At 41.3% G+C, this 13,436-nt stretch overlaps 1 protein-coding gene across 1 annotated transcript; it reads right to left on the minus strand.

Moving 5' to 3' along the window:
* Positions 1–998: 998 nt before the first annotated feature.
* On the minus strand, positions 999–13,032 carry lpcat2 (lysophosphatidylcholine acyltransferase 2). The gene is made up of 14 exons (XM_084036097.1): positions 12,748–13,032; positions 12,226–12,368; positions 10,273–10,490; positions 9,617–9,729; positions 9,418–9,478; positions 8,792–8,850; positions 8,161–8,195; positions 7,935–7,989; positions 6,889–6,971; positions 6,415–6,540; positions 5,513–5,666; positions 4,796–4,894; positions 3,767–3,908; positions 999–3,585 (listed from the first exon to the last, which is right to left on the minus strand). Exons 1-14 carry the CDS (start codon positions 12,856–12,858, stop codon positions 3,407–3,409), a joined length of 1,578 nt encoding a protein of 525 aa, XP_083892223.1. The 5' UTR covers positions 12,859–13,032; the 3' UTR covers positions 999–3,406.
* Between the last annotated feature and the right edge of the window lie 404 nt (positions 13,033–13,436).

The raw sequence follows: 13,436 nt of genomic DNA on the forward strand, positions 1-13,436 counted from the left end.
GGAAATCACAGCTGGTAATCACAGTTTGTCTAACAGCGGGCTTTTAATGAAGCGACCCACTCTCCATCATTCATTTTAGCCTCCTCTGTGCAAATGGGGTGGGGGGGTTTGGGGGAGAGAGGGGGAGAGGGGGAGAGAGGCAGGGAGAGAGAGTACAGTTTATGGTGCACTGTCCTAATATTTGGACAAATGATATGTATTTTGAAGCTTTGGCATCATTGTTACTGACACGTTCATGCCAATAAAGTCCCATTGAATTAAAAACTCTCATGATTGTATTTAGATCAGCATGTATTAGGGTTGTATGAGCGCCGTGGACTCCTTACAAACGAGCAAATAGATAAGTCATTTATTAGAAAGGGGAACGGACCAGCTGATGAAAATGCTTATTTATTTGTTAATTTACTTATTCACATGTGAGTTACACCAAATTATCTTGTAATTTGCACACATTATAAGATTATTATATCGGAGGTGATCAATACAACTATTTATCTTGAAATCTTGAATCAATAACTTCCTCACTAAAATCCATCCTGTTATCCAATTTCCAACCACACCCCAGTAAGCTTTGCTTTTATGCAGAAAACCATTAAACCACAGACAAGATGACTTTTCATCCACATCTTTACTTGCAGATTCTAACCTCAACACATACTTGAATAGAGAGTGGACATGTTTCCTGGAATAAAATGACTCAGCAACTTCCCCTATACAACTCTGGGAAACTAATATAATATAATAATCCTTTGCTCCCCCAATCAAAGACTAAGGGAAGAGCAAACACTAGAAAGAGAGCTTGAACAGGGAGTAGGAGTGGCACTCAATCAATCTGATATATATACAAAAAAAACTCAATGATACAAATTCCAAACTTTATTACATCATGAATTCTAATCATTGTTAGAGTGCATTATGAGATTATAGGTTACTCTAAGTTATCTTTAAGTAAAGTAAAAACATGAAATCTATGCAAGATGAACACACAAAACATAACATAAATTATTAAAATTGACTTTAATATAACATCCATGAAACAACTGTCAAAATGTGAAAATTAAAACCGTCCACCGCAGACTGGGAAAAAGAGAAAAAGATGTATCAATTAATATTGACGTACCCTTCCGGAAACAGATTCATGATGTTTTTTTAAATCATATTACACTTGTCTGCAAATTAACTAATTGAATAATATTACATTTAAAAAAGATCCAGGCATTGGCATAAATGATATAAAATTTTCCAGAATTACATTTAGAAAATGGAAGGACGTTGTTCACAACATTTGGAAACTTTAGACCAGATATAAGACAGAACCCATTGCACACCATGCTAGAAGTGCGAGAAACACCGTTGGGGTTGAAATTACCTTCAAATTGGCAACAAAAGAAAAAAGCACATATGGTATCGGGGAAACACTCACATGGTAAAGATAAACACACATGTATTCTAAAGTGGTTCTGCATATGTTCACAATTCAGTCAACTCACAACGTAAACAGGTTGGGCCACAAAGAGGCAGAATGAAGAGACGCAATGCAGACAAATTGAGCAGTTATAGCGCATAAGTCATACTAACACAGTTTAGATATTGCTATTGTGCATTAAACAAAAACATTTCAATCTCTATTTTTATGGTCAAGATCTATTGACGTTAATTGTCTGCTGGTATGAAAGTATTAAGGTGATAACAAAATGTAAATTATGCCTTATCTTCAGTTTCAGTGCCTTATGATTCAATGTAAAATGTGCAGACGTATGCATTGGCTCTCATCATTACATGCAACACTATAAATCTGATTCTAACTTCATTGCTGTCGAGCTCTACCAGTAATTTAAAGGACAGGCCATAATGACAGGTGTACAAGTCAAAGTGGTACTAGAAAGCAGAACAACAATCACACACATACAATATGTGGGTCACTACTGCCACCTGGTGGTGTTTTAGAGTATCGGCGGTACATCCGTAGCCCCTAACTGCACCTTGCCTTGCCTTGCTCATTATAGACAAAGTCTGCAGAAGTCATTAGTTTCCTCAGTGTCGGATACAAAAACACTGGCGAGATTAAAATTGTATTCTTGTTTTATTTTAAAAAGCAAAGTTTGCAGTGTTAACAAAAAAGAAAAAAATCCACATAATTGCAATGTGCCTTGCTAAATAAATAACAGAGCCGCTAGTTAATCTGAAAGCACACCCCGCTGGGATATGCTGTTGTGAAGAAGCACTGTTGCCTTTTTGCTCACAAATTGCCCTATTTTCAGTGGTTGATTTGCTTTAGTAAACTTAAAGCTACACAGACGTGCTGCTGTCTCAGCAACAACAGTCTTCAGTAGAAATGCAAATAGATACACATGCAAAGCAAACCTCTGGCTAATTATACAGCCGTCTTACAAGGTCTGTGTCCCTGAGCACTGGAAAAAAGTGTAATGCACAGCATGTATGCTCTTCATAGACAGAGTTTTAATACAGAACATCTGTGGGTTGCCAGATTGGAGAGATCTTAATAAAGCTTACTGTACACTAATGATACTGCTACACAGAAGCATGAGGAATCTTTGCTTATATTTAAAAAGGTGTTGGTTTGGCAATTTCTTTACTTATTTACAGAGGACCACAAAGACAAAGGAGAAGGTACACAAAGCTATGTTCATCTAAGTCCAAGCAGGGGGCGGGGGAGGGGAAGCTGCAGAGAACGATGTATCCAAGTCAAAAACATAGTGAGGCAGTAAATCACAAAACGCTGTCACTTACAGTAGAAATCTAAACATTGCAGGGTAATAAAAATTAAAAGGTGCTAAATTCCAAATTCAGAGCATATCTATGATGATGGGATGGCCTCCACGCGTCTCTCAACATTGTGACGGCTGAGTCGGCGGCTTGCAGCTAATGATGCTAACAGCTAACTGCACTGACAGAGCTGACAGGGTCAACCTGAAGGTCGACTACAACAAGAACAGGGGGCGCCGTCACTCCACTGAGTACAGAATTTTTCAATTTAGCACCTTTAAAAACAGGAGTGCCCACGAGAGTTTTCTGACATATTTTCATCCTATGCCTAGCTTTTTTTTTCTTCTGATGAACACATGATCACAACACACGCACACAAAACCTTAGAGATGGGAAAAAAAAGAGAGTCCGCAACACGACATTTCTTGTGCAGTGACTTGGGGAAGTGGTTCTTTGAAATCTCTATAAGGCACTAAAATTGAAAATAGAAGCACTCTAAAAATGATCTATAAAAAGGCAAGCACATGACCTATAATGTGGCTCTGCTGTGGCAAATGATTTGAATCTGCTAAAAGTCAAGAGGGCCGATGACGCTTTTGCTTTTTCCCTTCTCAGTGCAGTCGGTACAGTGTTCTGTCTCTCAGTGCAGCCGAGGAGAGCTCGCGGCGGTCCTCCGGTCTCAGTCGTCTTTTTTGTCAGAGGTGCTGTCTTCTTGTTTTTCCGCCGAACTGGTCGGACCGGTTAATTCCAGATCCCCTGGATTCGCCTCCTGGATCGCTTGGTATCTCTGAAGCTCCAGGTAGGTGGTGAAGAGCTTGGCGTACTCCGGGTGGCTCATGGCAAAATCTTGAAATTCAGCTGAGGAATCGCAGGCACAGAGAAAAGCATTAGGACACACTGTAGCTCAGGAGAAGAGGAAGTAAAAACAGTAACTGTAAACATGTTTTGCACATATTTGCATTCTGTAATGTCCCAGTGGAAAATGCAAATGGAGGTTAGAAGTCCCAAATGGAGCTTGGCGTTGTGAGAGTGTACTCACTGAAGGTGATGAAACCAGAGCCGTCGGCATCAATCTCCTTGAAGAGCTTGGCCATGTTCAGATTGGACACACCCAGAGCCGAGCGCAGCAGAGCAGTAAACTCCTCTCGGGTGATTTTCTCATCCTCATCTGTGTCAAACAGCTACACGAGAGAGGATTTTGGCATGTTCAGGAAAAATAACGTTCATTTAAGGCGTGACAATAGGTCGGCCGGTTAGATAAGCGTACAGACGATTGGGGAAATTGAATTTTGGTAAATTAGTCAGACAAAAATAACTTAATCTCGCATTACAACAGCGCCAGAACCGTTTGTCCAAAGCGACATTTGACCTTATGGCCAGCTAAATGACTCCACGCTCTCCACAACAGACAGTTATTGTTAACTTGACATTATCCAAGCCTCTCTGAACGCTGCATCTGTTCTTCCTACAGCACTGACTGCTGTGCTCTAATGTCAACTAAAGGCAGGGCTGGATCATTTATCTTAGATTTAGTGCTTTATGGTTATTGTCATTTTAACATTTGCTTTTTATATTTAGTATAACAGGTACACATCTTATATACTTTGGATATAGTATAGACAGAATGTGTCACAGGTTCTAGTTAAAGCATCTCAGACTGACATAGCTACAACTTAAATTTCATCAAATCCAGTCCAGTACTAGCTTGTGTGGGATACTTCGATACTAATAGCAATTTTTTTTTGTTATTTATTTATTTTAAATTCTGAATTAATTCATCGTTTGAATACTAAAATATCACCATGTTTATATTTTTTTGGGTAAAATTAAATGAATATGCAAGAAACTATAATATATATCTATTGGGAATACATGAGAGATGTATACTTCTTCCCATCTTCTTCTTCATATCCATGCCTTCTAGTTTTGTAATATTTAGTTTTTTGTATGACACTTTCTATATTAATTTTGACATTTGAAATAAATTTAAAAAACATGTATCTGTGTTCAGTGTACATTAAAAATAAAAACACTGCACGTTCTTCAGCAGTGAATGCTTCTGTCGTACCTGGAAAGCCATTTGAAGCACTTCTTCCGTGTTAGCTGGTCGACACAAGATGGTCACGCCGATGACGTACTCTCTGAAGTCTATGGTGTTGTCTCCGTTCTAGACGGGGACAAAGGGACATCGGTTACAAATACTTCTGTAAATCCACAGAATATTGTGCATGATGGATGCTACTTCAACCTTTATGGTCTGCAAGTATATACTTTTGTCTGACATCAACTATTTTGAATGTTAAAGTGTAGAAATGGGAATTTAAAGGGCTAATATGTAATAACTGATAAGTGATTTTTCAGAGGAAAAAGTATGCTCATGGAACTGGATGAACTGTGATTCCCACTCAAACCTCTGGTTGACGTCAGTGAAAGAGGCCAAACTACTCTGATCATAGTTTCCTCTGTCAGGTTGTATTAATCCTGAACCCGCACCATGAAGTACTCCCAATTTTACTTTCATCGGTACACATGATAGGCAGTGATGTAATATGCATGCAATTCTGTAAATTGAAATACTGAGATTGTTGCACATTATGATGTCAACCGTTCTATTTATAGTGCAGGACAGTTTTGTGCTGGGTATGTCGATGTCAATTTGACTGTACCGAGACTTAGTCCGTCACCCAGAATTCACTATTTAAGCGACATTCTTGATGGTACTAGTCGGTGGTCCAAGATGCTCTGGGGATATAACAAATAAATATTGTATATACATGTCTCTTACCCTGTCAAACAGTGCGAACAGCTCCTTCAGGGCTGGGTTGACAGGCAGCTTAAGGAATGCGGCAAACTCCTCGATGGTGATCCGACCCCCTTTGCAAGAAGTGGCCATGGCTGCAAAGCCCTCCAGCTCCTTCTTCACATTGTCCCACTTCAGACTGAGGGGGCGGGACAAAGGAGAAGGTTGTGGTGTATGTCATACTTTGCATTTTACATAATTTCTCTCGAGCTACAGACGTCGTCAGGTGTGTGATAGGCAACGTTAACGAAGACAAAATATAGCTGCAAGTGGCCATTCTGGGTTCCTATTTTCTGTTATACCACACTCATTTTTCTTTTTGCATTTGTAGCACCCCGTAGTGGTTGATTTGAATTAAACTTTTGCTGTATGTTTCAGGTATTTCATGTTTCATATCATGGACGTTTTGCGATGTATGGCCCCATGGTTGTTGACTTTGGTGTAGTTACGTGCTGAGTCATGCCCTTTTGAAGTTCCCTGGCCATATCTTGAAAACTAAATAAGATATCATTAATCTTTTGATAATGTTTGCTGAGCTGAAATACCATCCCGCAATAAACCTGGTAGCTATGAGACCCACAATTTAGATGTCAAAAATGTTTTTATTAAAAGTCTAGTAAGTGTGGCCCCTCACAGCAGAAATCAATCCGATTTCTGCTGTGGAGTGGTATGTTCTTTTCAAGATCAGGTTATTAGTTACAGAAATTTGAGCTGATTCGGCAGACAACTAATCATAACAATAACGATAATAATAAACGGACCCAAACTAAATATGGTTCTGCTCCTACAGGGCTAGAACCCAAAAGAAAACTTCCAAACCATATTTTGTCATCGTTAATATCCCTGTCTGGTGATGCCTACGGTGTAATTAAGTGAAATGTTCTTACTTGAGTTTACGGCTAATTTTGGTGAACTCAACCAGGCCGGCCTCCATGGGCAGCGTTAGCTCACCGGCTGAGATCATCAGGCGGCAGTCTTCATATGTGTGGTCCGTCACTGGAACTCCCAAAGCCCTTCAAAGCAGAGTGTTTGCACATACAGCGGTCAGCATGCAGCAGGCCAGGAACACATGCAGACGGACACGAGGAATGCAGTAACCATACTCAATGTGAGAACTACTAATGCACCTCTAATGCCAGTAAGAATGCAGAATTATTGGTTCAATTTAAATCGCGGCCATCATAATTAACATAATAACTCTCCACGGCTCAACAAATTATCTCATCAACTTACATGTACTCCATATGTCTTAAACCTTGTATTTACTTATATAAACTCATATAATTGTAATTTTCTGCTACACTTGTTGTACGTTGTGCAACACACAGTGGAATGTGCATTTCGGACTAATTAACACTTACCGGGCCATAGTTTCTCGCACTCTGCAAGCAAACAGAGGAGGGCTTTTCTTCTCCTCCTCTGTGGGGATATGAGCTGGCAGGAACTGAAACAAGGAGAAAAAAGGTCACGAGGAAGGTCGAGCAGAAAGTAAACATGGAAAGCAAATCCCTGAATGCACAAAACACAATCTTGTGCTTAGTGTGATACAGAACTAAAAACTAAAACTATATTTAAAGGTTCTCTACAAGATATTCAGGGCATTCATATGGAAGCAAACAACTATTTGTAAAGAGTAGAAAATGAAGTCCCTCTCCCTCTGAGTGTGTTGTAATCCGAGTCTCTCTGTGCTTTGTTTACATAGCCAGGCAAACATACATGTAGTCAGTGCATGGGAGTCTGCCCCGAGCACATACCACAGCTACGAACGGCGTCCTAAGTGGCGCTGTAGTTGCGGAAGTGTAGCACCCTCCCAGTGCGAAGGCCAGTGCCATCGTCTTGAATTGGATGTGTGCTGCAACAGGGAGCCAGTGGAGGTCACGGAGGAGGGGAGGGTGACATGGGACAATTTGGGTAGATTGAAGACAAGGCGTGTTGCAGCGTTCTGGATACGCTGCAATGGTTTAGTTGCTGAGGCCGGGAGTCCAGCCAGGAGAGAGTTTTTGTGTTCTTCACCTCGTAGGAAGAGGGCCTGGGTTTGAATCCGGGTTTGGGTGTTTTCTGTGTGGAGTTTGCGTGTTCTCCCGGTGTTAACGTCCTCCCACAGTCCAAAGACATGCAGAGTAGTCTAATTGATGACTCTAAATTGCCCGTAGGTGTGAATGCGAGTGTGAATGTTTCTGTCTTTACATGTCAGCCCTGTGATAGACTAGCCTAACCTGTCCAGGGTGTGCCCTGCCCTCGCCCAATGTTAGCTGGGATCGGCTCCAGCCTGAGTCCAAATTTGAAGAAATTCCCCCAGTAATTTACAATTTCTTCCCATCAAATATACACATAATATATCTAAAGACCAAAACCAGTTTTATCGTTGCCATTATATTAGGATGCTCATAAAGGGAATGCCTGTTACCTCTATCTCTACTGTGGTGTAGAGCTGGCTCAGAGTTAGAAGCAGCAGCGTCCTCCTGCACACAACACATATATTGATTCCATTATACCAACAGATGTTGCAATACAAGGCAAAATATATCTCTGCTACTGTGCTGTAATTATGTTCATTCTCTAAGAAAAAGCAGGAGCAGATACCACCTTCAGCAAATACGCATATCGATTCAAAATGTAGGAAGCATACTTACGAGCTGAAACCCTGCCAAGTCCAAGACACTGTATCCTGGAGAAGAAATGAGTGGAATGCATACAGCTTTAGAAAACATTAACATTGGGATACAATGGCATTCACATTGTTGTGTGATAGAGCCCAGCTTCTAGCGTAGCTACTAGGGATGGGAGGGAATCGGATTGTATCACCGATTGAACTAAAAAACACACATAATAACTCGATTGTGGTAAATTTTCGAGATCATTTCTAAAAACAATGTATTTGAAGCATATTTTGATGATTATCGGGGTCATATAATCAATCCCAATTATTTTTTAGTTTTCAAGATACGGCCAGGGAACTTCAAAAGGGCATGACTCAGCGCGTAACTACACCAAAGTCAACAATTTTGGCCAAAATAATCGTGACATGAAGTTTTCATATGCTGAGTTGCTATCACTCCCTCGTTAGGGCTGCTGAAAGTTCAAGACTGAAATGGCAATGACTGAAAACAACGTGAGAGGATGCCGACAATGTCACTTAAAATATGTGTGAACTGTTAACAAGATATAAATTATGCAAACTAGTACAGCATGGCCTCTATGAATTTGGCTGCCGAGATGTGAGGTGAAATATATTAACGCTGTATTACAATCACAATTGCTCACCAGTTTGTTTGGATATCTCATAATCACAGGCTGAACAGGGACCCCTGGGATAAAGGCACCTAGAGGTGGGGAACACACAGTGGGAAAAACATAAAGGAAACTTCTCATTCTGAATGAGTCAAAGCCGAAGCTTCATATCACGTCACATAGGAGTAAAACTAAGATCCCTCTCTCCAACCTCAGTCAAAGGCAGTTCTGTGGGTATCGGTTAACAGAAAGTCAATGGACAAACCGCATCACGTTATAAATGAATGGAGCGGTGTCCTATCAGGTGTTCATTTTCGATTGTGTAGCCTTTCAACTCAGTGGATCAGATTCACGTTAAAGGCGACATATTATGATAAACTATTTTACTGTGCTTGTGAACATACATGTGTGTATCCGGAGGGCTTTCAGGAGTCGGCTTAAAGAGACAGACGCTTAACAAACGAGTGTTTGAGACGATATGTATATGCAGACAGACAGTATGAGAAGAATTAGGTGGGTTTTTTTTACTTTAAAGCATGTAAACGTGTTCTAGTAGGACACCCAAATGACAAGTATGAACCTGGAAATAAGCATAAAACGTGCTGTAAGCAACAGAAGGAACTGTTTCATAGTTCTTTTTGTTGGTTTTGTCATCTTACCTTGCTTGAAAGTGATGAGGCATGAACGATTTGTACATGTTCCCTCTGGAAATATCAGAACCTGAGTAACAAAGCATCATTAGTTAAGTCTTATTAAGTGTGCCGTTTGCAGCATTGCCATAGGCATTTGAAAACGTGGTACTTATTTGAATCAACACTGTGCGTGCTTTTGCTTATTGTACTTAGTGTGTGGACAGACCTGTGGCCAGTGGCCTCCTGACTTGGCCCTGCTCTCAATCTCCTGGATCGTATTCTTCCTGGAGTCTGGGTCCTTTCTGGAAACCAGCACTGGCTGAAGGCAGCGCACAAACCCTGCAGAGCAGGCACAACAAAAAAATAGTTTTTGGCCTATTTTTCCACTGATAATTTAATGCACAGGCCTTGGTTAATTGCAGGTTTTTATCAGCATTAAATAGGGCAAGGTCATTTCATTCAATGTTAACTTCAGGATCATATCACTGTTGTGTGACAGCTAATTATATTAAACAAGCTCTGTGGTGTCACTATCAAAAATATGGATGGAAAAGTAATATTTATAAAGTCCAAAGAATATTCTTACGTCACAAAGCACATTTGTAAATGTTAGTTAAAGTGACTGACTATCCGAACAGGCAGTATAAGATGAGAACTGTACATGTATTACAACCCCCTGTAATTAGGAGCAGTCTATATAGAACGTGGGAAATTGTGCAGTAAGACGACAGTGAGCAGAATTGTACCAGGAAATGACAACCATGTTTCACACCGTTGTGTATGTTTGCACACACACACACACACACGCACACACGCGCTGGAGGTTGAGAGAAGCAGACCCCCCCTTTCCTGTATAGAAGAAGCAAAAGATGAGTATCTCACTGCCAAAGATGGGCGTGGCCAGGTTCTCGACACGGGAGACCGTGGAGGGCAGGCCCGCCACAATGCACACGATCCCATCGAAAAAGGTGGAGTGGGGGGCCACAGCCAGGATGGGGGCCTCGTTGCTGTTCACCTGCTTGCCCTTGACCACCACTCTGAAGCCCATGCAGAAGTAGTAGGTCCTCCCCAGGGCGGCCATCACTCTGCGACACATGAACCTGGAGAGGAACCCGTTTCAAAATGTGATTTCAGCCACATTCAAATGTTTATTTGGTTATTATCACCTCCAGGGATATTATGTGACAGGAGGCTAAATTACATTTACCGGTACACAAATGGACCCTGCAGAAGTGTTTAAGCAACAGGAAGAGTTGCATCATTTTCTACTTAAAAAAAAAGGACCATTTGCTTCCTCATAATCTAGAGAAAGGGAAGATAGTCGTAGTAAAGATTGAGACAAAATTATGAATAATGGCGTGAAACTTTTTATTCATTCCAAGTATACAAACCTCTGACTATTTAAAGCCGCGTTAATCTTTTCTGCTCAATGAGGCAACAAACTTAACGCCGACGTAACGCAGTTTTGAAAGCAGAAAGCTTCACACGCAAGCGCATGGCAAGCCTCATGTACTATCAGCTGATCACGTTATTATGGCCAAGACATGTCTGCTTAAACATGCAGAAGGCATTTAATAGTCAGTTTAATAATCTGATCCTTTTCATTGCGACTGTTAACACGTTATTTTCTTTTGTACATATTGTTATACATTCATACTTTAGTTTTTAGTATATATTTTTATTCTCTACTAGTATTTTCTATTTGAGGTTCCTGTGTGAAGGGAAACTGCAGAATAAGAATGTCATTCAGTGTGAACTATGTCTCAACTGTGTGTATGACAATACAAATCTTGTGAAATCTAAGCTTTAGTGCTTTAACCCCCCCTCCTAAGAATATCTGAGACTGTTAACAGCAAAGCAATAAACAGTTGAGCAAGATAAGATACTCTCTTGTTTCCGTCACTGACACCATGTATGGTCAAACCTGGATACGCTCACAAGAGTTTTATTTCCCTTCACACTGTGTATACAGCAGCTGCTATCTGCACAATAACGGTTCAGAATGCCGCACCCTGTTTGGTATTCCTAGACGTACATTTAATACATCGATGTATGAATTTGGACATGCTAAATACCTTTAAACATATTCAGTGTGTTCATATGGTCCAATTGGATGACCAATTTAATACACATACATAATGATAATAACCATTAGATGATGCTTTCTATATATAAAGAGATAAATCTGTTGGTTTTATGAAGCCCCGCTGCTGTCTGAGAACTTATCTCAAGTAATGCTTGCGGTACAGATATGATCTAGATCAGCAGTGCATGCTGTGGCACATTCTTAAAGTCATGACAGGAAATATTATTTTGAGAATATGCTGCCGTCGCTGCGTTCTCTTGTAGAGTTTATGAACCCAGGAAACACACAGCTTCTGCTATTTCTTGCTTTTGTGAAATGCACCATGTCAGATATGCTGGATAGGGCATCTGCAAAAAATGGTGTTAGAGGCCATTTGTCAGCCAAAATTAATATACGGTGGGAAAATCATGGTCCCAATGTTTGCCTGTGCAGTTTCTTTGCACATTGCTGCGCTGGTAGAAGAACGTAATAAAAAGAAAAAAAACGAACAATGTCCCAGTGGGTTTCTAATCCCAAAGCCTGGAGAACAGTACACGCACGAGGCCAAGCTGTATTTACTTCAGTAAGCAAGTAAGAAAATGTAATATCAAGTAAACAAATCTGATGTCCATGATCAGCTGCAATGTGCAATTATGACATGTCTAAGTTGTAGATGTGATAAGATGCCGGTCTGGTGAGTGTGGAGGATCTGGGGCCAGCTCCTTGGGAAGCAGTGTTGCAGTGGGATGGGTGTACTGTATCCTAGTTACCGTCTCCAGCCGGTCATTGGTTCCACGGCTCCTTTCAGAGGATGATTGAGGGTTATTATGAGAGACACCGGCCACGTCACCATCAAAACCAGGGACAGGAGGACAGCGCGGATGGGGACCAGGAAGATTCCCAGGAGGACACACTGCATGGAGAGGGGGCCACACACACACACACACACACACACACACACATCATACAGGCTGATACCATATAAAGGGAAGCCTCATATAACTGCACCCTGGCTGTTGACATTCTTCACAGCAGACGTTGTGCACGAGTATGGAAATCCACATCACTGGACGGCGGCTTTCTAGAAAGCACACAACGGCTCTCATTGTTTGTGCCTCACAAGCCGATTGTTAAAGCCTCGCTGCAGAAGATTACAGGCCCTGGTTACACAGCAGCCAGTGCATGAAACCTCACACGTTTCGTGTGTGTCTTAACGGTGTCAACAGCGATGACTAATTCTACAAAAAGCTTGCCCTTTTTACACGACCATTGATGCGAAACGCCATACTCACTTTAATAATCGCAGCTTTGGTGAGTTTGGTGTCTTGAACAAACGGGTTGATGACCGCGGGCAGCAGCAGAGACTGCTGCCTCGGCAGGGTGAACACTCGCTGCGGCGGCATTGCGGTCCAGCGAACGAAGAGACGGGCGAATGTGTTATTTTTTTAGTCGAGCTCGCCGCTATGTTATCATTTCACTTCCTCCACCGGGGACCCCGCTCTTTCATTTCAGCCCCATTTACCAGACGGTCGTTCGGACGGACGAGCGCGAGCACACAGCGAGAGAGCGGAACCACACGAGCGTCTCTCCGCGCGCACAAGCTCCGCCCCCAACGTGGTCGTAGCAGGTCTCGGGTCGTCAGATCTGTTGTTTTTTTCTTTCTTCCGAACATGCAGGGCGGATTTGCATCCATTTTTGCATCTATTTAGCTATTTGTCCTTTAATGCATTCTAGTAAACACATACCTTGCAGACGTGTGCTTTTGATATATATATATATATATATATATATATATATATATATATATGATTACTGATTAAGAAATATATATGTATTTGATCAATCTGTGCATAACATATGAGCGCCGGTTTCCAGGGCAAACTGTGACGTGTTACAGTCACATATTTGTTTACAAACTTGCACACATGTCCACAAGATGGCGCAGTTTCATAAACAATTATCCCCAATCCTCCCCCTCCAA

This window comes from Eutrigla gurnardus (assembly GCF_963514095.1).
Source record: "Eutrigla gurnardus genome assembly, chromosome: 1".
Lineage (NCBI taxonomy): Eukaryota > Metazoa > Chordata > Actinopteri > Perciformes > Triglidae > Eutrigla > Eutrigla gurnardus.